Below are 23,656 nucleotides of genomic sequence, written 5' to 3'. Positions count from 1 at the left end.
GTCTCGGCCAATCAGCGTTCAGATGTCGACAGCGTTGAGGAAGTTAGGTTAGCTTGAATGTTAGTCCGCTACATCTGCTGCTGTCACGCTGCACGGTGTAGCGACAATAACAAAGTACCCGTATGTTAAAAAAGATGTGATTTAGCATATTTTTAGTATCGATACTTCATTAAAAGAGCGATCAGAGCGCACGCAATGCTAAATGCTGTCTGCACGCAGCAGCGCACACAGGTGAGCACACTCACCTCACACTAGCACTTTTTGTCGTGTGAAATAGAGCCAAACTTTAGAACGCCTCTGCCTAGTTGCCATGTTTGCTGCAGTCTGGAGAAGAAACTAAAAAAGTTTGCGCATGCGCAACGCCACAGAGGACCGTTAGCAGAACCGTTAAAGAATTTGGCTGACGATTCCAAACAATCGGTTCACTGGGAACCGGTTCTAAAACAGAACCGGTTCTCGATTCCCATCCCTAGTAAACATGCACGAAAACACAACCGTATCGGTCTAAGAAAGCACCTGTCATGTTGAGCTAATAAATGAACAATCAATAGCCACAGAGCCCAGTCACTTCACAACTCATATTCTCAATAAATTTATAGCAGTGGACACAGAATAATCTATGAGTTCTTCTCTGTTTTCGGCATTTGGTGACGCGACTGCTCCAGCAGTGTTTTCCAACATAATGAAACTCAATCTCTAAACCAGTTTGCTCCTCTTCTCTTTAATCAAACGCCCTCTGAAACGTCCAGGCTGTTTTCTTGCCTGCCTCCCTTCTCTCCCAGTTGTGGAGTTTAACAAGCGGCACAGTTTATTCATTTTGTCATTTGCCATACTTTTTCAGTTCATTCGATGGCAATCCAATTGGCATTGACTTAAATCTTCTGAATGGTGATGAATAGCTGTTTATGCTGGAGGGAAAAGCACTGCACCAGAGAGAGAGTGAGATGGAGAGAGAGAGGGAGGGAGGGAGGAGAGAGACGGGTGTGGTGCCAGCCAAAGTTTATTTTACACAAGGGTATCCATGCAAGCAATACAGTTCTCCACAACAACAAAAAGCACTTTGAGGATAAGGCATTGGTAAAAATATTTTGTAGAGAGTATAAATAATTTCTTATCAAATAAAAAAAATTAGACCAGGATGACTAATAGTAAATGAGTTATGAGTGTGGCCTCTGTCCTTGCATCATGGCTCCAGTAATAACATTGACGGTCTAACTGGCTTTTGGTTTCCACCACTTTGGTCCAGACTGAAATATTTTAAGAGTTATTGGATGTAGGGCCGGACAATACTGCCTAAATCTTCTATCACAAGTTAGGTTGTGTAATATATTAATTACGCTAATGTAGCATTTTAAATATGCTCTAAGAAATAATCACATGGTCAAGCCGAATATAGTATACTCCTGTGGGAATTATATTCTTGATTAAGTAAGATAACTGAGTATTTCAGAAATTTACTAAGAATTCAAGCGCAAAATTAACATAAGTTTCAATGGGAATGATTGAAAAAAAAAAAAAAATTCTATACAGACAGCATTTGTTAATCAAATGGAATAGATTGATAATGTAAATTAAAAAACTGCAATCTTCAAATTACACTCCTTCAAATTATATAACAGATTTTCTGAGGAATGTTATTATCAATTTAGAGGATGCATTTGTGTAGCACGATATCTCGATATAAGATTTCATCATGACGTGATTACAATGAAAGGTGATTAATTAGCATATATTATAGCCCTAATTTGACGGATTGCCATGAAACTCAGACATTGCATAGAAATAATTGTAATAGCTTTCATTCCCTGACTAATTTCTGCAGGTATTTATGACTAAATACCTGCTGTTATCCCCTTTAGCATCATCCATCAGCTTTATGTTTATTTATTAGCTTAAAACATACATGTTAACATTTTACCGCAAGCATAATAGCATGATTAATTTGCCATTTACCTCAAAGCAACACTATGCTTATTATAGGCTTGTGGCATGGCTGTCGATACCTTCTTTATTATATTTGAGTGTTGTATAATTGTTGCTATGTTTTTAATTTTTGCTTAATTCTAACTGATGTTTAGAAAATATATAAATACCTTCATCTTCAGCCATGTATGTGTTCAAGGCACAAATGCACTTAACATTCCCACAAATAAGAAGTTGGTTTTTATTTGCAGCATACTAGGGAGAGTTTTACAACTCAAATAGTTAGTCGCAATTTGTCCTCATGAAGGATTTCCCCTGCAGTCCTGCTTTAGGTCCATCATAACTCTGAGCCCCTCTGCTGGATGACTCATCGTTGCTTGTTCTTTCTTTCCTCCATCTATTCAGCCATCCATTTGCCACCTGGGCCTCTATCGCTTAAGAGTCAATGACCTACTTCCGTCTTCTCTCGCTGTCCCCTTGTACGGCCCACCCTCCCTCAAACTGTTCTGAAGAAGGAAAAGGTCAAGAGATCAGACACGGGAGTGATGTTTCACTTAGCTGGCTATCTGGCTTCCTCTTTATTTAATCAAAGTCACCTGTGACTTACAAGGCCATGTGTCGGAAACACAAGTTCATTTGTTTCCTTTAGTCTAGGCGTAGAGATGCTTCTTAGCACATTCATTCTCAAAATACTTGCAAAACAAATCAAGCCCAAGACAAAAGTTCAGTTAATGTATTTCATAATTTCTTTTATATATTTTTTGTCTGGTGGCATTGTCTTTGGAGTACTTCGTAAAGAAATCAAGAATCACTTAGCTAATTACAACAAACCCGCCGTAGCTTTTAAACAATTCCTCCACGCTCCATGCCATTAGATAATTAAAATACTGCCTTCTGTAAATCTCAGCAAGCGGCTGCAGTAAAATTATTCTGTTTACTTTTTACAATATGATTATGTATGCTCTGTTGAAAGGATGCAGACTTTCTCTTGTTGGTCCTTTGGAGCCTCGCGTCACCTCCAAGACAAAACTCTTCCGGTCTCATTTGTGTCATGGCTGCCTGGTATGGAGAGTTGAGTGACTCAGTGCCTCTGGAATGACGCACACCTAATGGATCAGAACCTGCCGCATCACATTAATCCAACCACATCTACCACCGCTGCCACTCCGACATATTTCTTAAAACATTCCAAAAATAGGATTTGGGAAAGAGAACATTACCAAGATTAGCAAAGGATGAATATTCCTTTGGTGGCAATTCTGCTGATTAAACAGGATTTTTACTTTGTTTTCCTACAGATGCATAAGTGCATTATTGTAGAGCAAAAGAAAGGATTCCTCTGTTTTATACCTTCATTAATACAAGTTATTTGCATCAAGCACCATTCTGTTATAGGTTTACCATTACATTCAGTGATTTGACTTGCACTTGAACTAATTGAGTTAAAGTTGGCTTTCTCCAGTAAGCTGACTTCCTAATTGTCATGCGAATGTAGCAGCGGAGCGGGTGGCCCGATGGAGAGGTTCTGACAAAGATCAATATGGTCCTCATATTTTAAATAATTATTTCCAAAGTCCAATTTAAAATGAAACTGTTGTGGCAAATGAAGAGGAAGACAGTATTCAGATTCGGGCAATTAGGCGTTTATTGCTTTGTTCCATAATCTTATTCTTCAACAAAACTAACACATCGTAGCCTCCAGAGGTCTAAATACAGCAAGTCTTTCTTTCTCTATTTATGATGTCAGTTTGAGATTCCTTACTACAACTAAACGATACATCAGCATCTGCTACTGGATGATGGTCTTTTGACCTTAAAGTCCTGGAGGAAGGAACAGAACACATCCCGGCTCCATGCTGTAGGTGTTGCTCTCTAACTCACGTTGTGCTCTGAGCTCTCTGGAGTGGGCTGACCATTAAGAGAATTTCCCAGTGGGGGCTGATGAAGTATCAAATTATTAACATTTTCTTGGTGCAGGCTTTGTGTGCTGCATGTCAATTGCTGTGTGGAGCAGGATCTGCCTCCTCTTAGTCTGCCTCACCATCTATACATCAGCAGGACTGAGTCACACAGAGAGATAGTGTGGGAGTGAAACGATCATGGAAGGATGGGGCTGACTGGATCCCTCCTGCTGCATTATAGGGTGGGCAGGTTATTATTGCAGCACCATCAGTGGAGGACGATAGATGATATGGTTCTACTCCTCCTGAAAAGAAAAAGCAGTTGTCACATCAGGTTTCATATTGATGGCAAACACCTCCCTACTGTGTTGTGAAGATCTATTAAGTTGAAGGATAGAGTTTCAGCTTGTGTAGGCAGGGCTGTAATACATGCTTCATATTTTGAATCAATTTGACCGTCCTATGACTCCTGGGCCAGTATGAGACCCGGTGGTAGATGTGGTCTCAAGTTCCTTCTGAATATGCTGTTGTCACTTGTGTCATGTTTGCGCTTCTAATTGAGAGAGGAGTCAGCACATGGGGCCCATCTGCTAAGCCTGGTTTCAGATCTGTTTACCCCCACTGGGATTCTGTTTCCTGGGACGCAGTGTCCCTAAAACACATCATCACCTCCACCCGCTCGCTGCTCAACATTTCCATGAGAGCATTATGCGACGTTTGCAGGTGATGTAAAAGGTACAGGAAGGAAGTGAGGCAGGACATGTATTGCATGAGATGGCAATTGACAGGGAGATATGGAGGAAAAGGGAACGAGAGGACATGAAAGCAAAAGGAACATAAAATATGAGAATGGATCTGGATTCCTGTCAAAGCTGAAACTCATATTTGTAGCTTTTTTTTAAATTTCAAAGTTCTTGACTTGATATCTTGTGTTGAACCATCTAACACTGTCTAGCTGGAGTCTACATGGAGACTTTTTGTTTGCTTTGTTACTGAGGAGCCAAGATGCTAATGAAATGGTTTGGGGGCCTGGCTCTGCGTCTGGAACTAAATTGCATCAGTATCGACTTCAAAGCATCAAAGAAGTAGTACGACTTTGTTCTCTCCTCTCCTCTCCTCTCCTCTTGAAGCATCTGTACATCGTGCGTGACAGGACGCAGCTGTATTTGACTGCATGCACAAAAGCAAGTACTTGCATGAGTAATGTGTACCCTACTGTTTGCAGGCTAGATGAGTGCTTGCTGGCCCATTGTTATTATAATGTGATATACACATGGCAGCACTTAATGACCGTGTTTACATGCATTCGAATAACTGGCTTAGTCGGACTGAAATCAAATTATCCGTTTCATGTAAACACCTTTGTTCGACTATGTGCGGTCCGACTACGATCCGATTAACACCCCTGGATAACTCGATCCGATCCGGTTGATAATTCGACTATCGCGGCATGTAACGGTGAATTGGATTAGGAACTGGACTTTGCATCTTTGCGCATGCTTGAAATCCCGCCGCCCTCCTCCCTCCTCCCTCCCATGTCGTGACCCGGAAGTCGAAAGAGTCGAAAGAGACGATAATGTCACTTTTAACATCATGCAAGAATAGTAGAGGGATGTAGCTTCGCCTTGCTCTCTGTTCGCCATCTTTCTCGAAATGTTGTTGTTGTTGTTGGTTGTTGTTGGTAGTGGTGAAGAGGTCAAGCGGAAATGGCTGTATCACCACGAGTTGTAATGAAAACAGCGCCACCTATCGTATCGGATATGACATGCTTTCGGCCAATGATTCGAATTACTCACTGCCATGTATATTGGGATAATAGCAGATCCCCCAAAAGATAGCATAGTCCGACTAAAGCAAGATTCGAATTATACCATCATGTAAACGCACTGAATGTTGTGCTCAGGCAGAGTCTAAGTGAAGGAAAAATTACCCTTCAGGTTGAATACATTCTAATAAATATAGTAATACCCTGACAGGTAAACAGTGGCAAATAAGCTTCCATTTACTTTGTCTTTTGAGTAAGCCCACAAACCAACAATAGGGGGAAGCTCCCTCATGGGGCTACTTAGATAAAGTAATGAAAGCATAAAAGTCCCTCTGACAAAGGGCCTTGAAGGACTATTCGAACCTCTGAAGACGGAATGATGTCTTGGATTGTTGATCTCCATTTATTACTTTGCTGCTGCTGTATGTCAGCATGAAGATCCTGGCGACCCAAATTATAAAGTATAGTTGGTTTTGTACTGGGTTGGTGGCAGATAGCTTAAAGTTCAAAGCTCCTGTGATGCTTGTAGTATAGAAACATCTTAGCGACAGATTGGCTCAAGTTCCAAGTGAAACCAAAGACAATTAACTTGAGAATTTTTTGTAATTAATGATTGTCCAACAAGTTCTTAGCACTCAAATGACAAAGCATATATATATATATTATGACTGAAACGGCAGTGTTTTCCTGTTGATAATGGCAGCTGAGGAGAACATGCCAATATGTGTTGTTCTGGAGGGCGTGGACCGATAATGTCGTTTGACAATAAATTAGGAAGACTTGTTGGGTAATTTGGATAAACTGAGCTCTAGGATTGGAATGAATTCCTCAACAAGCATTTTCTCTTTTGAACACTTTTGAAAGGTAATACTTTGAAATTAATTATCACAAACTCAGAATAAAAACATTAACTTTAAACATAATAAAAAGGTATTTTTATATAATATATTAGGTATTTTCTGTTATTATTATTATTGTTATCATTATTATTGTTATTTTGTAATATGTTTTACTCTTGTTATAAATTAATGATGATATTGGGATCTTAAAAATGATGACCAGAGAAAGAATCATGAGCCGTTGTAGTTAGACGATAATGAATGAGGACTCAATCAGACGCCACTCCACAAAAGGGAACAAAGCTTGTCCGTAATCAGACTGTTGCTTGTTTAGGCAAGAAAGAGCTTGAGTAAACCCAGTTTCAAAATAGTAAATATAGTTTTGCAGTCATAGTTCCAACAGCTTTACCAGAAGTCCCATTTGAACTCAGGAACGTATGCAGGAGCTTGTGATGTCAGTGTACACGGCAGCTTTGTGTGGCACTTTCAATCATATAGTAAAATGGAGAGGTGGATAGTAAAACACTTGTGACTGATATTAAACCCATACAATCAGTCTCAGGGGAACGGACTGCCTTTCAGCCAGCAAGCAGCGGAACTGGTCACTGACAAGTGTGTTGGATATTGATTATTGATGTGGTTGTCAGTGCTGGTCAAAAATCAATCAAACCAGCAGACTATTATCAGAGGAAAGGTGAGAGGTGGAGCTGATTGACACTGAAGTGGAGTTTGGCTCATTGTCTGCTTAATAAGGATCAGGACTCCGTGAGAAACCACACACAAGGTTTATTGACTTGATGTTTATACAACGATTACAGTTGTATTTAAAATGGACTTTATGTAACTGAATACAATTATTTACTTTCTGTTGGAGGTGGATTGGCTTTTGCCACGGAGACTATTAGTTATCTACTGAATAAATAACTGAATGACTTAAGAGGAATTCACAATGTATACCTCAAAAGCCAAAGGACCCTTTGCTACAGAAGAATACCAAGGGCTTGGGAAGTAAGACTGAAATTGTATATAAAATATGTTGACTTTGTTTGAAATGTTATAACAGGGACTTCAGCTCATTGCAGTCAAATTGGGCTAGTTTAGTGAATGCAACTGGTAAAAGGTTTAAAGGTCTTGCTGACGGGTGAAGGTATTGTGTTAAGGTCATTCATGGCAGGTTCCAGGCATCCACCCACCTTATTGACTGAGTTGGACAGCTGTGCGTAGGGTTTGATCTGATGTGGCAGAGAGCAAACAGAGGAGGATATCCTGATACGCTGCTGCTCTCCCCTTTACTCATAGCCTGTCAACAAACACAGAATACTAATAAAGCTCTTCCTATTCTGCGGGTCCCAGTCTCATCTTTCCCCTTGCTGTGAGCGAGCGCCCTACCTTCAGGACCCACCACATTGTTACAGCAAGAGAAAGTGGGCTTTTGCGCGGGTGTTAAACTTCTCATTAACCTTCAGGAAATTAAACGAAACCTTGATTTAATTAGATAAAGATCATGTTACCGCCGCGTCTCCTCCGAGATGAAACCTGCTGTATGCGCCGTTGAGGAGGGGGAGGGGGCTGTCTTTTGGAAAGGGGGTTTCAGAAAGGAAAGAGGAAACAGGATGTGGTGCAGCTTTATTGTTTATAATTTAGATGTTAGTCGATCAATTTGCTTCATTGGGAGGGAAGATTAAGCTTTTAATTACATATTTGGCAGCGCTCGGTAGTTCCTTACGCTGCCAAATGCAGAATGACATTATTTGGAGAAGGATGAAAGTTTCTGCTGAATTTTTCAGACAAAGTAATTGCTCTGCATGCATTGTAATATAAAATGGCCTTGGTGTAATAAAGTTTTGATATTATTAACTATGGCAGGGATGATTTTTGTTAGGATTAAAGGCACATAATGTAATTGTGTTGCAGTAACTGGTGCCTGGACAACAGTGTAGTGACCTGAATACATTATGACGAGCAGAGCATAAGCCACTTAAATACAATCTTTTAGTATTCACACAGTGGACTTACCTTTCTCCTATTTTTTTATGCTTTAGATAGAGTGCTCATTTCTCATTGTTTTGATGGGAAATTGCTCCAGTTAAGTACATTTCAAGCTGGCTCTTGGTTGATACATAGCACAATTACATCTCTTTTTTTCATTGGGGTAGGAAAATAAAGGGACACAATGAATGTATGGAAAGTGCAGTAAATTGAAAAGATTGAGCAGAAATTAATCATATCATCAATAATCAATCATTGTATTGTCTCATATTATGACAAACACATATGATGCATTTAGAAGAGGAAAGTAGGTAATACACATTATTCTTTCAGACCATACAATGTTCTTTCTTCAAACACTGCATCCGCTACAGTTATACAACCACCATGAGCTTGAATTACAGTTTTTTTCAGGCGCTACCAAGCGTTTGTCCAATCAGTGGTCACATTTTCAAAACTCTAAACACAATTAGCACAGCAACGGTCTTTTGTGGCCGTACCATTCACACATTTCATGTCGTTTTCAAACAATATGCAGTCAGTGAATACATTTTCACAATGTTTACATTTTCTTAACATACAAGCTATACCTCTAAACAAAATTATGGATTGTTTTTGTATTATTTACGAATGTTAACACACAACATCCCACAATGGCAAACACAATATTCCAAACCTTAGATACAGTCTCAAAACCTGTTCTGCAATGATATCAGTTATAAAACAATATATCTCAGCTGATAATAAACAAACAATTGATTCCCCATCTCCTCCTGATGGTAGGTAAGTTTGGAATGTTTTTGAGAAATATGTTTTAGCAAGTTTTGGATTAGAATTTAAATTTTGATTATGACCGGTTGAGATGTTGATCACACAGACACCGCCTACATTGACTAACCAAATGTTGTTCAATAATCTATTGCAGCCGTTGCCCCAAAACATAGTTTATTTGTAAAATAAATAAATAAATAAAAAAAACAGTTTGGATTGAATTTTTTTAAAGAAACAATAATCCCCCCCCCTTTTTATCTGGGCTTGTTGCCGTTGTGTTTGTGTTCAGAATGCTCTTGTGTGTTTCTTGGATATTTTGTTCACTGTAAGCAATACTGTAAAACTTTTTCTGTTCCATCATACTGTAAACAGTATTTGTACTGTACCTCCTGTAGTAAACAGTAAAGGAGAAAAAAACTTAGTAGTTTTTTACTGGAATGCTTTTGAATGTGAACATTACATGTGGACATACAGTTCCCAACCAATACATTTAGTTTAAAAACAGTGGATTGCATGTTTTGTATGCAAATACCTGAAAAACTGAAACATAAAGGTCTATGCAGTTTTTGTAATGTCAGCAATAGCCAGTGTTTTGCAACCTGGTGGACTTTGATTGACTGGAAGGACCTTGTGAAGTGAAAACAAGAGTTATTCTTTGACAGAATAATTTCATTTTGAGTCAGATTTCCAGTGTTTTGGTAAAGTTAGTGTCTGCAGAAAAAGATGTGTTCTATTTTGAAATGAAGAGTTAGTATATATTTAACAAAATGTGCTTTTGACAAGAAAATTATCCATTTGGCCAATTGTGCTTTGTAGGTGTGATTCTGTGTTAAGAGTTAAGAAAAAGTATCTGAAGTATGGGTAAGCGCTTGTTAGCGATTGAAAAAAACTGTAATAAAACCTACAACATTTGCGTGAGAGTCTTGTTTCAAAACTCATTAAAGTGAAAATTCTTCTTTATCTCATCTTTTTGAATGAAGAACAGTTCTTATCTTTTAAAGGTTCATGATTGTTGATGGCCCAGGACCAATCTGATACTGGTGCCTGTCGGTTCACCTATTAGTCCACTCGACTGTCGGGATGGTCACCACCTCAGACATGATCATGGTGCGAACATGGCAGTGCTAGATTTTGTATGTTTTCAGATCTCCTGTTGACATAATGTCTGCAGAGAAACTGATGACAAATCTAGTGGCCACGAGGAATGCTGTTCTGGTTTTGACTCTGAAATACTTGTCATCATATTGGTTTGGCTAATTTCCCCCGAAAGGATCAACATCATAATACTTCACAAAAATATTCAGCCTCCTCCTTCCACTAAAAGGAGAAGTGATGCAGAAATAATATGCACATTCCTAAATGACCACAATCAAGTTACTTTCTTCAGATTATAACACTAGAGGCAAATTATAGCAGTGGGAACATAGTAGTGAGTTAAACCTGTTAAATGAAAATAAGAAAATTAAGCAATGGTGATCTGATCCCGATGGAGCACCTCCAGTATGGTGGAAGGCTGTTTCTGAAAGGATTTTTTTAAAATGAATGACCTCTCAACCTAACATATTTTTCATTGTTTTACTATTATTTATTTTTTTAGAATCGTATTGTATTTTCAGCAGTGAAAAAAAAAACTGAGCCAGGGTGCTGGATGCTGTATTTGTCATGTTGTCAGTTTTCAGCCACAGTTGCGGCCAGCACCCTGAGGGATGGGAACAAGTTTGTAGACCTGTGATATCCAGCAGCGAAGAGCCACACTTAGCCCAGAGTCTGTGGAGTTATGTCACCGAGAGCCGACACTGAACTCCCACGTTCAGTCTTTCATACATGGCTACTGTACCACGGAGTTAGCAACGCTGTAACAGCGGAACAGTCATACTTCTCTAAAAATAATGTTGCCCTCTACCAACCGCACTGTATACATGCATAATGCCCATTGTGGTAACTCAGGGCAGTGGCAGCGGCTTTCCAAAAAGTCCCAATTTGATATTCTGCACATAAACTGCAGTTTTAAAAAGGAATACTTTATAAGCTTAGGCTGTTGGGTGGAGAATGGGTACGGCTGGATAAGAGTTGAGGAATGTTCCCCTCTTTGCAGGCTGGTCACATCCTCTCATCTTCTCCGCACTGGCATAATTCCAGTCGGAGTCCTCCCTCTGTCTCACGCACATGCACACACACAAAGGTTGAATACACACACACACACACACACACACGATAAAACTCACATTCGCACACAAAGAGGTGGAGACACGTGCACACGCTGTGGCATTTAAGCTCTTGCTGTGCCTTAGAGGACATGCTCTAATATTCTCCATCCCTCCACTCCTCAGCGGCTCTCTCTCGCTCTCATTCTGTCTCTGCCACAAGCCATTTTCTGCCACCTATCAGCGCTCCTCATATCCCACAGGACAGATATCTCTTAATTGTCGCTCATCCCCTCATCTCCTGCCATCATCACCTCCCTCTTTCTATCTCCTCTATCTCCTTCCGTCCACGACGTCTGTCCTTCTGGAATTGTCGATGAACATCCAAGGTCACCGTCACACTGTCGGTCCTTCTGGAAGGATGCCATGAGACACAGGATGCTAGAGGAGGGGAGACCTGCCCCTCTATTATCCGAAGTATACTGTACATCTCAAGTGGTCCTCCTCTGTTTGAATTGTGTAATGCAGCAGTGACACAAATAGTGGACAAATATCCTATTTTTATGAATTAATGATACGATGGAAAAATTATGAGAGGGGATTTTTCAAACAGGTTGTCCTGTCCCTCTGGAAGAAATCCCCACAGGCCTCCTCTTCATCTCCACAGCTGCTCATTTTAGGAGCTGTCATTCTGTCAGACCTGAGAGGCCTTCCTTCATACCGACCCCCTCCCCACCCTCTACCCCGTCAATCACTGTTTCTGTTGCCGAGGTACGACAATATGTGGCCATTTCACTCATAAAGGCCACTAGGGTTAAATGAAGCCATTTACAGAGCTGCGGCATCCGTGGGTGTGTTGTGATTTATGATATTGTATTTATTTTCAGAGATGAAAAAATATATATTGTGGGGGTCTGCCAATCTCTGTCTCTTTAAAGGTTAAGGTGAAGTTCTTATTTTCCATACTAAGCAATGGGTAGCAATGAAAATGGCCATAGTGGTGTATCTTTTACATCTTTATATATTATTCTAATGCTAGAGATCAAATTAATGATTCTTTTCATTATTGAATAATCTGATGATTATTTTCTCAACTAAGTAATTCACCCAAACATTTCAGGAAATATAAAAAAACATTTCACAACATGTTTGTATTTTCACACAACCAGATCAGGTATAGTCCCAGTAGTATCGCCGTTTGAGTTTTGCAGTGTCGTGTTGACATACATAAATAGTTTTATCACAAAATCTGCTATGGACAAAGCTGTCTCTTCCACTTTTAGGATTGGCTCGTAGAATCATGTTTGGCTAAATGCAGTCTGTCTACAGAACTGTTTTTATTATTATCCACGTTTTCATCAAAACACAATCACCGAAAATGTATAATTTTTTATATAATTAAAATGTTACCGTCACTTTCACACCCAAGGCCGTTTTCCAATAATGTTCAGGATGATCACCTGTGCTATAAATCACATTATTAGTAACTAAAGAAGAAAAATGAGTTCCATTGTTATATTACCTCAATAGGTACACGGCTGTATTGTTTCATTGGTTTGTGAAGCATTATCCTTTGCCGCACATTGAATAATGAGAATTCGGATGAATGATAAGAGGATTCTTAAAGGATAGGATAACGCCCCTCTGCTGATCCTCAACCGGTCTCTCCAGAGGCGGTCCTTGCAGGACCTTGGGCGGCTACCCAAAAGGAGCAGGCTGTAGCAGGAGAAGAGATACATGGCGGTTATAAATACTATGGGGGTGGTGACACATTTTCTCTGTCACACTTCCCCATTAAACTCGTGTAAATGACTGGGAGTCAACAGTGGATTTGACACCGATTCACAACTTCCTACAACCTCAGCTTCTATCCTGCCTGTTTTTGTCTCTGGCTCCTATCACCATTTTTTCGGTGTATATTTCAAGTCTGGGTTTAATGAGCCCTGCACTGTTGACAGTCAAACATGCTAAATGATTGTGCTTGTCTATTTTATTTTTTAACATAGGGATGATGTTTATACTACTTTTAATTAGTAGAGTGCCATTTTAATAGAGGTGGCTATTCATGCAAATAGAAAGTCTGTTCAGAAGCTGCCTCTCAGCAGACTTCCCAGTATTCTGCCACTGACGGGTCTTGGATCAAGGTTGGAACCAATATCTCTTTCATAAATACAGTTTATGTTTTATTTGAAATTGGGAAAAGGATTTTGAACTATATTCAGAAATAACATATATTCAGCAAACTTGTGTTTGGTTTAATTTACTATTAATCCCCATCGAATCATGCTGTCAATTAATGATCATTCTCGTCCAATTGCTAAGAATGCTCTGGTATGAATCGGTATGCCTGTGGGGCCTGTGAATCAGTCTGTGTTGAGTTATGCAGTGTGCGACTGGAATATTCTGACTGCCACAGCCTTCCTACACATTCAGAGCCTGTCTCGAGCCCCCTGCCATTCGAAGCTGAAGGAAAGGGACGATCACGACGTGTGCTGATGTTTGGATGTACGCCATCAAAGTTTAATGTGGGTTTCATTCCTTGAAAATTCCCCAGTGGGAGCTTATCTCATCTCCTGTAGTGACACATGATTCAGTTTCCTTTTGTGTCTCAGTTTGCATTGATGCCAAACCCGTCTCCGCTAAGTACTATTAGTATTAATACAAGTATTTGTTTTTAAAGCAAAAATGTGGATGCAAATGTTTTCGCAGCAGTGCAAACATAGTTTGATGATTGAAAGTATGCTATAGAGTTGTGTCTTTTTTCGGTTTCACTGACGTGTATTATTTAGAAAAAGCATATTGAATATGAACCAATATTGACTGCAGCTCTTTTCATTTGTTTGAAACCAGCAGATGTATGCTCAGGGATTAAAGCTAAAGGAAAGCGGAGACAGTACACTGGTTCAGCCAGAGCTTTTCTTGGCTGTGGACTTCTTTAATCCTTCTCGGCTGAGGCATCAATCAAACATTTTGGAGCTCCTCTTTCTGGCTAGCCGAGGGAGCCATGCCAGATTAATGAACAGGTTTATCCCGATGCCCCACAGTACTGACAGGCATTCTTGACTCCCCACCAAAGATTCCCTCTCATGTAATCTTGGGGAACCCTTCAGGATTATTGGAAAATATTTATTTCAGTGTTTGACAGAAAAACTAAATTCTAGTTCAGATTTCATCTCATTTCACACCTAAAGCTACACAAGGCTACAAGGTTATTATTTGTCCTGCCTTTGATTCGGACCTCTAGCTCTGTGATAATGCCGAACAGCTCACAGTTGGGCTGCCTCATTAGCACCAGGTTTTGTATTATATTTATAATGTGCACAAGTAGTTTTTTTTATTTGAAAAAATTAACTGAAATAGTTTGAGATTAAAAGCTCACACTTCCTTCTATATACTTTGGTCCAAGACATTAACGGAGATGGTATATGAACCGTGAATTAATTTTAAACCAGCAAGGCAAAAACGTATATTCTTTTTACACAGAACGTAAGTGAAGTGCTTTACTTAACAACATGGTGTATATGCCAACAATGCATTACAAACCAATTGCAACCTGTACTTTCAAAGATGTTTCTACTTTGGACAAAACATTGGATGCACATACACTGACATCAGATTATTTAGGAAAGGCACACAGATGATTTTGAAACAAATCCTACACTTAAACATGGTAAGCCCCTTGACCTCACCAACAAAACCACAAGGATTATTGTATGATATATTATAGTTGTGTAGTGTAAACTCTACCAAGCTAAGTGTACCCATGTTTTGTTCAGCCTCCCATCCACTCGACCTCTTCCCTTACGCAGAGTTTGTGACTCTACAATAACTTCACCTGACTTCCTCCTTTGTGTCCAACGGACAACAGTCCTGGTTCCTTAACGCTCGAGGGCTTGAACGTACACACAAGTGTTTTGATGGATTTACTGAGACTATATAAGTCACCTAAAGATTGAATCTAGTTTGCCTACCTTCAAAGACTCCTATCTACTGGATCCAGGTGTGTGTACAGAAGGCTGTGTCTTCCAATACCTTCATGGTATTTATATAGTACTCAGACCTGTTTTTGAATAAGAAAAGAGATGAGAATCTAACTTCTTACAATATGGGATCTTTAACTGAGTTCTGTCCTCCATCTTGACCGTTTGAACTGTAATGCAGAGGAGACACACATCTTTGAGTCACCACTCTCTTTACCTGCTCATCCTCAATGTGAAGACAAGGCTCTCTCCTGGTTAAAGGCTGCATTTAAGAGGCAGAGGAAGTCTTGGGACAGGATCCCTGTTGGAAGTGGAAGTCTTGTGGGAAATTCTGTTTTAGAGCACCACACCCAGCTAGCACCAGACAGTAAAACAGTCATTTACATGACACGCGTTCACTTTTAAGCCATTGATAACTGTGTTTAATTTATTCTTATTTTTTATTTTTTAAACGTCTTGTTTAAAATGTCCTGTCTGAATATTTGTATACATGTTTTTACTTTTGCTGCTGTACCGAATGAGTCGCCAACTTATTTTCGTTGTATGTTTTTCTTACAATGACAATACACTTCTTTACCTTACCTTTAGGGCACCTCACATAATATATGAGTTCTCAAATTTATTTAGACAAAATAAAGTGAGTGTCAGATTTGGACATGTAAGTCATTACATGTTATTATTATTATGCATTAACAGTGTCATGTGAGAGCTGCCACATTTAGCCCACCAGCAAAACGGGAACTTAAAACCTGCACACATTGTAGTGCACCACACACACACACACACACACACCTATACACACACACACACACACACACACACGCATATACACACACACACACACACACAGATACACGCACTTGCAATTTGTCGCTGCTCTCTTTTACACTTCCACTCTTCCAGTATTTCTGGTAAAGTGCACATAGGAAACTGACAGATTAAGCTTTGCACGTTAAATAAGCCAATGAAATCCTACACGGCTATTACCAATAAAATGTAGACATCACACCCGAATGCTGCTCCTTTGACACCATGGCGACCAGTTTGTCTCACTCGTGTCATTTTACCGCATGTGCATCATTACTCTGCATACTGTAAACAGCCCCATTAAGTAATTTACAATTACCACAGCTGCAACAACAGCTATACTTAGCAATCCTTTTTTAAATTTCTCACTTTCTTTTGTAGGCGGAGGGAATGCCCCTCTGCCATTACCATTCTTGTAGATTGTGGGTTTGAGGTCGACAGCTAGCCCTCGTAGACATAGTGAGTGGTAGAGAGGGAGAGGGAGAGGGAGGGAGAGAGAGAGAACCAGCTTTCACAGCTGAATAACTGGGTCAGTTTAAGATGATGACGTTTCTTATCTCGTCAGCTCATCGCTGGGTGTTCACTGTTCACTGCACAGCTTTTCAGCAACCAACCACTGCTCAGCTATACATCTCTCTGATCTTTTCTCCTGTCCTCTCTTTCTCTCTTTCTCTTTCTCAACCCTTATGACCCTGCTACTACCACAAGCACTAGCTCCAAGGAAATGTCAGTGAATGCATCTCTATGCATTGTCTGCACATCGCATTTCAGGGCAATGCTTGAAATGATGCTCCTCCATGTGAGGAGGTCTGACAGTGTCACGTTTCACAGAAAAAAAGACAACTTTTGTTTGTAGTCAAGTCAACTTAGATATGATGATGTCATTGTGGAATGGGGTTGTGTCAAAATATAAATGTCTTCTCTCTCAGCAACACCTAAAATGGGGCTCTATAACATTGGAGAACTCTCAGTAAAAAATAAAGAGGGCACAATTGATGCAACATATATTAACCTATTAATTCCATGCATTCTTCTACTTTGTCAAACACTGGTGTCTACATTAACTACAGTCCAACATCAACCACCTCTTTCTGACTGCACACCTTCAGATATTATTAATTTTCAACCCAGTAGCCTTCAGTCAGTTTGGCTTTGGCGTTCACCCTGCACCTGCAAAATACTATCTCACTATAAGCATTATATGCCATTTAATTATGAATCCCAGTGCTCCTCTTGGCAAGACCTGCCCTGTGCAGCATTAGGAGCCTATGCTTGCTGAGTCACTGGTAACTTGATTTTTTCCATCCTAACTCTAACTACTCAAGATCCATTCATGACCTCAATCCATCGTGTCTGCCTTTCCCAGCTTTGCAGAAGAGCAGTGGGATTCATAACAATGCTACGATACCATTTTAAGGGAAACCAGACAAATTTGTATTCCAGTACAGCACATTCTTTGGATCAGCCTCCAGTCAATTCAGTCCCTTCTAATCCCAATCAGACCAGTGGAGGCTTTTCATTCACACAGCCTCATCGTATCATAGAGTTTCAGCCTTCTCCTTCCTCCTTTGTGCATAACATTGATTGATATCCTTGCTTTCGTCCTCCATTAAGCCACAAACGATAAGAAATGTATGGGGATGTTTTTTTTCACAATGCATAGGATCAATCTAAAGGACCATCACATGAAAGTAATCAAGGTCCCATCATCAATAATGATTGGGACAATCAGCAGGGACAGTGGGCTTCTATTGGGAGATGGCTTAATGGAAGAGCTGATCCCCATGGGGGAGGAACTATTGTGCATCGCTACGCTGGTCAGCTGCTGCAAAGAGGATAATCATAAAAACAGAAAACAATATCCAACCAGCTCAGAATTGTTCTACATCTACGACACAAAATTTAAAAATGTTGTGTGTTTTGTCTGTCCTACTATTAAAAGCTAACAATTCAGTTTTACAACTAATGTTACTGTGATGCTACAGTATGTAATACATTCACGTTTTGTGTCATCAAGTATATACAAGATAAAATATGTTTTTAACCAAGAAGAAACGTGGCGCTTTTCTTATTTTGTAGTTTTCTGATATTTAGTTTAGTTTGCACAATTCAAAATGATATACAAACATAACATTGATAAATAATATCACAGTGCAGGAAGAGACAGAAAGCCCACTGGGCTTATTTAAAGCCTCTATCTTTATAAAAGTAACAATTTCCAATATTACACAGAACACAAAATGAATATACACAAGATACGACTGACAAAGTATTTTTTACAAGATATGCTATCAAGAGGCATTGATTTAAATTAATTCACTATCTGTTCATTCAGTTTTCATAAATCATGTGAATAAAATTATGTTGCATGAATAACTCGTTTAGATGCACGGCTCAGGTTTTGCTGCTATCTCCGCAGGTGGACTTACCTTGCCGGTCATAGTGTACACTGTACATAGTCACTGAAACATTATAAAGACCACAGTCCAGCAGGGCCGCAATTTCACACAATGCAAGCGCTGACTCAGCACAAGTCGTTGAGAGGTGCATGTCCATACTTGATAACTGGGGTCTTCTCTAAGCACTTCCTCTCAACACATTGTTGCTGCTCTCTGAGCAGTTGAGCTTACACATGTGGGTCCTTTCTTTGCTTCCTATGATTGTACTGACTTGGCTCTGCCTGTTTTTAATAGGCTGTATTTATTTGCTGACACGAGGGTGAGCATTTATTATTCAGCGCATTGTTTTTGAAAATGTTCTGCAACCCACAGGAGGAAAGTCTCTGTTTAATTACAGATGCTGTCACGAGTGTTTCCTTTTGTGTCCCCAACTGAATACTTTGTTTACTATAGAGTACATTAATGAGCACGGTTAGAAGACTTTTGCTGCTCTATGCATGAAAGTAATTTCTCTTTTGTCTGCGACTTTCTCGTCTCAGGTGGTGTCGGTCTTTGCGCTCAGCATCGGGGCCCTTGGAATATACTTCATAGACTCCTCAGAGTAAGTATACATTTTATCACGTGTTTTCTGAAATTGTTTGAAATTTCACACATGCTCCAACATATTTACTGTTGAAATCTAGATAAAGATGAACTGTACTTGTATTTGTTGATTGCATATATATTTCCCGACACACTGTATCTGGATGATAGGTTATTTCTCATCTCCACACACTGCAATCTCTGTTATGCAAATGAACGTATTCACTCCCCCGCAAGCCGTGATGCACACACGCACATCTGCATCTGAGGATTTTTTCAATGGGATGCCTGACAGTTTCCATGGTAACAGAGACAGGCAGACACTGTGTGTGTTGGGTAGTTGTTATATGTGTGCGTAAGTGAGTGTGTGTGTGTGAATTGTCAGTCATATCCCTGGCTGGCAGATTGCAAGCCTGGCATCTCTCTGACAACCACTGCAGCTACTTTCACACCATCCACACCCAAACGTTACCTTCCAAAAGAGACCGTTTAAAAATGTTAAATGTTTTGAGGTGTTTGTGTTTCATAGAATTATTGAATCATAAGTTTTGTCAGCGAAACCGATAATCACTGGAGACATGATCCATTATCAGGTAAACTGTTTAAATAAACTTGTTTTTATGTTTACCGTAAACATAAAAACAAGAGGGGCACCTGAAGACATTCTTCTAAGCTTAATTCACTTTGATTAGTGGTGTGATCATGGGTTCATGTGTACATGTGTACCGTAGATTAAACTCTCTATTCAACAGCAAAACTATTTTGACATTTACCAGGAAATACTACACATATATATATATATATATATATATATATCTATAACGCTATGCATTACATGTTTTTTTCCCGCAAACCATTTCTGCTTTTTCTGTTTCAAGAAACAAAATCGAGAACAAAATCAAATGTATTATATCTCTCAGGCACAGTTTTGAAGGTGTTACTTTATACTGTGTGTTTGCTGATGCCAATTTACACTTCCTGACTACAGTTATCGAAAGCTTCTGTAGCAGACCGTTTTGGAGCCTCACAGTGCACTGATTTTAAATCAAAGAAAAAGAGGCAATTTATTGTTTCCAACTGTGTAGAAGTTGTTGCATGTGCCTCTGGCAGTGCAATAACCAAACACGTTTTGCCATCCTCAACAAATAACTATGTGCCTTTGACTCACAGTAGTTCATGCACCACTGATTTACCAAAAGGAATGCTCTAAACGATGCTGTTGTGCCTGCAGTTATGCGGTGTTGATTGCAAAAGGACCAGAACATATTGACCTGGTACTGTATCTTTTTATTTCATCACATTCATTCCTTGGCTATTGTGTCGGATGATATCTTTACGTAAGAGCAAGCTTTAACACAATATCTTTGAAATCCTGTCCCTGCGGGAACAGAAAGTCTCACACAGGGATATTGATATGAAATTGTCAAAATAACTTAATCTAAAACTCCAACTTGTACAGTCTTATCTCAGCAGTGGTGGGAAATTATTCGTAGCATGATTCTAGTCATCCATGTATACAGGTACATCAGGTTAAAAACCTTTTCTTCCTTCTTATCACGCCCTCTTTGCTTTTCTCTCAACCTCTGGCTTATTTTTAAAGCAAAAAGGGGTCCTGGAGACAAATATGCTTCATAAAAAAGTGTATAATTAATAGTCATATGATGACTAATGCAAAGCAATTACCCCAATCCATCATTGGCCATGTGGATGATTAATAGTGAATGAATTATTAAAATCCAGTACAAATAGCAGCCACAGAGAATTGTTGGGATGCAGACAACAGGCAATTATTGGAGTTAGGGTGAAATTAAACCTTCAATATGTCACCAGGATAAATGGCTTCTTGTACAAGACTGTTACATTTAGTGTTTCTGTGATGCAATAAAAAAAGGCACTTGTGAGTCGGCTTCCCTGAGGCATTGCCCGGATCCGTCGGTGCTCCCATTAAGCTGAGGCCTTTTCCCTGCTCTCATCATCGTGATTAGCTCGAGCTTGTCACTTGTGTGTGCACATCTTCTCAGGGGGACTACTCATCAACCCAGAACAGGTTGAGTCGACGCAGGGGGCTTTGACATCCTAAGCATACCTTCACTACAACAGCTGGGGTCTCTTATGTGCTCTACACCCATTGTTACATTGGATTGGATTCAATCTATTGTCATTGCACAGAGTACAGGTACACCGGCAACAACATGTGTTCTCTGCATTTAACCCATCCCTAGTTATTAAGGAGCAGTGGGCTGCAGTGATGCGCCCGGGGAGCAACTGGGGGTTCAGTGCCTTGCTCATGGACACTTTGACTCGCAACTAATGGGGAGAGCGGGGATCGAACCGACAACCTTGGGGTTGCAGGTCGACCCCCTTACCCCACTGAGCTACAGCCGCCCTATCGGGGCTACATGTCAATAAACTGTCATCTTTATGTATTGTCTACTGACAAAGACCCTTTTTGTTTACCAGCCATGTCTGTCCAACGTAATAGCGTCTCAGGATTCAGTCACAGACCCATGAACTATTCAGGCTCAATGGTTTATGGTCAAACTGCCATTTTAGCCATCGGATGACTTGAACATCCTTTTTCAAATTGGCTGTAAAAAAGGCAACAATAATGGGACAAATGAAGGTCGAGTTCCTGTGGTAATAGCTAAAAGAGTCATGTGGTGGAATAAGTGCATGTGGGTTGGACCTGGGGAGCCTGGGGCTGCACAATGAGCTTTTGATGTCTTCCTCAGTGAAGCCGGGAAACCCCTTAGGGCAAGGACATACGCACACTGAGTAAAATGAAAAGTATACCATTCTGATGGCCAGGCAATAGTCTTCCAGGAACTGTTTTGTTCCTAGCTTTTGGCATGTGGGTGTTTTGTAGCAGGAGCTCGGTTGGCCAATATCCTGCAGCAAAGATCCACAGAAAAACACTGCAAAGCCTTTTGTGGAAGCAGGTAGACCGTTTGAGGGGAGGGCATTTCTCATTGGCTGCTCTCCCAGTTAAACACAAAGATTACTCGGCATTGACTTGGCAACCGTGTTGTTGTTGTATGTTTTTTTAAATGATTGGGATTTAATATGAGCCTTCCCTGAGAATGACCATCTGTTTGTTTACCACAGTTCTGCACAACACATGATGGTGTAGGATAAGATGCTGTCTTTTCTGTTCCTCTGCAGCAGACTTAACTTGCCAAACTGATGCTATTTTGGTGACATTCTGGGAGGATAGTGCATCCTCCCAGAATGGTGACATTCTGGGAGGATAGTGCATCCTACCTTCAGAATCTGCTTTAACACCTTCGCTCATCCTTCATCCCTTTTTTTTCCTCCTCTGTGCTCCCATGAAACATATAGAGAGGAATGTAGGACAAAGTCTCTGCAGGCTGCCGGTAAAGGGATGCCCTTGTTCCTGCTCCACTTCTGTTTCTATTTCACTCCTCTCTCGACCCCTTCCTTCCACACATGCTGGCTTTCACATGCACACACTTGCATAGTCATGTATAAACGCACACACATTCTGTCTTCTCGTCTCAGAGACCTCATAAGCAGCGACCTGTGCCTGTAACTCTAGCAGTAGTGTGAGATCAATGTCTGGGTGGAAAAACATCGCCTAGTGGCTAATTAATGGGGTAAGGTGAGAAAAGCAGTGAGAAAAGCTCGGTGAAGGCTAACCTGTATAAGGACCTGTCCTTGATCTGGATGGATTGAGTCTCCAAGTGGGTCAGAGAAGACCATGTAACCACGAGTAGACGCAGGTTGTAGTCGGTTCCTTTCCCAAGTGGCTACAGATTAAATACACAAACAGTGGCAGAAAGAAATATCTTATTTAAAAATCAAATTTTCAGCCATTTCCTAAAATGTAATTGTATACTTTTTCACACACTTGTAGGGAGAATCTGAATGAGCCAGCGAGTTATCAACATTTGCTCTGGAGAAAAAAAGAGATCATGAAATGTCAACATCACACTTATAGATAATATGCAATGAAACAATGCAGCACTGTTGTATGTTTGTGGAGCCTCTCCTGGAGTCTGAGCATGAGCAGAGAGCGGTGACGATGTTCGCAGTCCTGCCGAGCTGAACATTAGTGTGATAGTATAACATGTTAGACCTCAGGTATTATTCTAATGAGACTAAAAAATTACGCTGGGTGTCATTCTGGTAAATGCAGCTTTGATGCGTTAAAGATTAATTGAAGTCTCAAGTAGAAAATGACTGGAAAGATTAGCAAAGTCGCTTAAAGTGTGATAATTTTTCTGGTTTATCAAAGTCATCAATGTAAAGGCCTTTTGCTGTTGCAGTTGCCTGATATCCCTGAATGCAGAGCGGAATGGTTATTTTCAGACAGCAGCGTGAACCAAGCAAAGCATGCAGTTAACTTAATAAACCCAAGATTAAATGGAAATGATAAGTGCCTTTGTGGCTCTTTTTTTGGAATGTCTAGCCACATTGTCAATTCCCGTTAACTCTTTCAGCTTCCACTCAGATAGTTCAATATTTAAAAAAGCAAATGCACCACTTTTGATTCCTAACAAATACCATTTATATTTATGAATGCACTGGAACTCACA

General features: G+C 40.1%; 1 protein-coding gene across 4 annotated transcripts in view; it reads left to right on the top strand.

The window, feature by feature from the left end:
• Positions 1-23,656, top strand: part of LOC130206922 (calcium-activated potassium channel subunit alpha-1-like) — a 135,328-nt gene that overhangs the window by 41,854 nt on the left and 69,818 nt on the right. For all 4 annotated transcript variants that reach the window (XM_056435200.1, XM_056435199.1, XM_056435197.1 and 1 more), the window contains exon 3: positions 19,058-19,119. In XM_056435200.1, coding sequence (XP_056291175.1) covers positions 19,058-19,119 — 62 coding nt within the window. The remainder of the gene's footprint in view (positions 1-19,057; positions 19,120-23,656) is intronic.

Source organism: Pseudoliparis swirei, chromosome 17, assembly GCF_029220125.1.
Source record: "Pseudoliparis swirei isolate HS2019 ecotype Mariana Trench chromosome 17, NWPU_hadal_v1, whole genome shotgun sequence".
In the NCBI taxonomy this organism is placed as follows: Eukaryota; Metazoa; Chordata; class Actinopteri; order Perciformes; family Liparidae; genus Pseudoliparis; species Pseudoliparis swirei.
The sequence above is the reverse complement of the archived record's forward strand: the minus strand, read 5'-3'. Positions and strand labels throughout refer to the sequence as shown.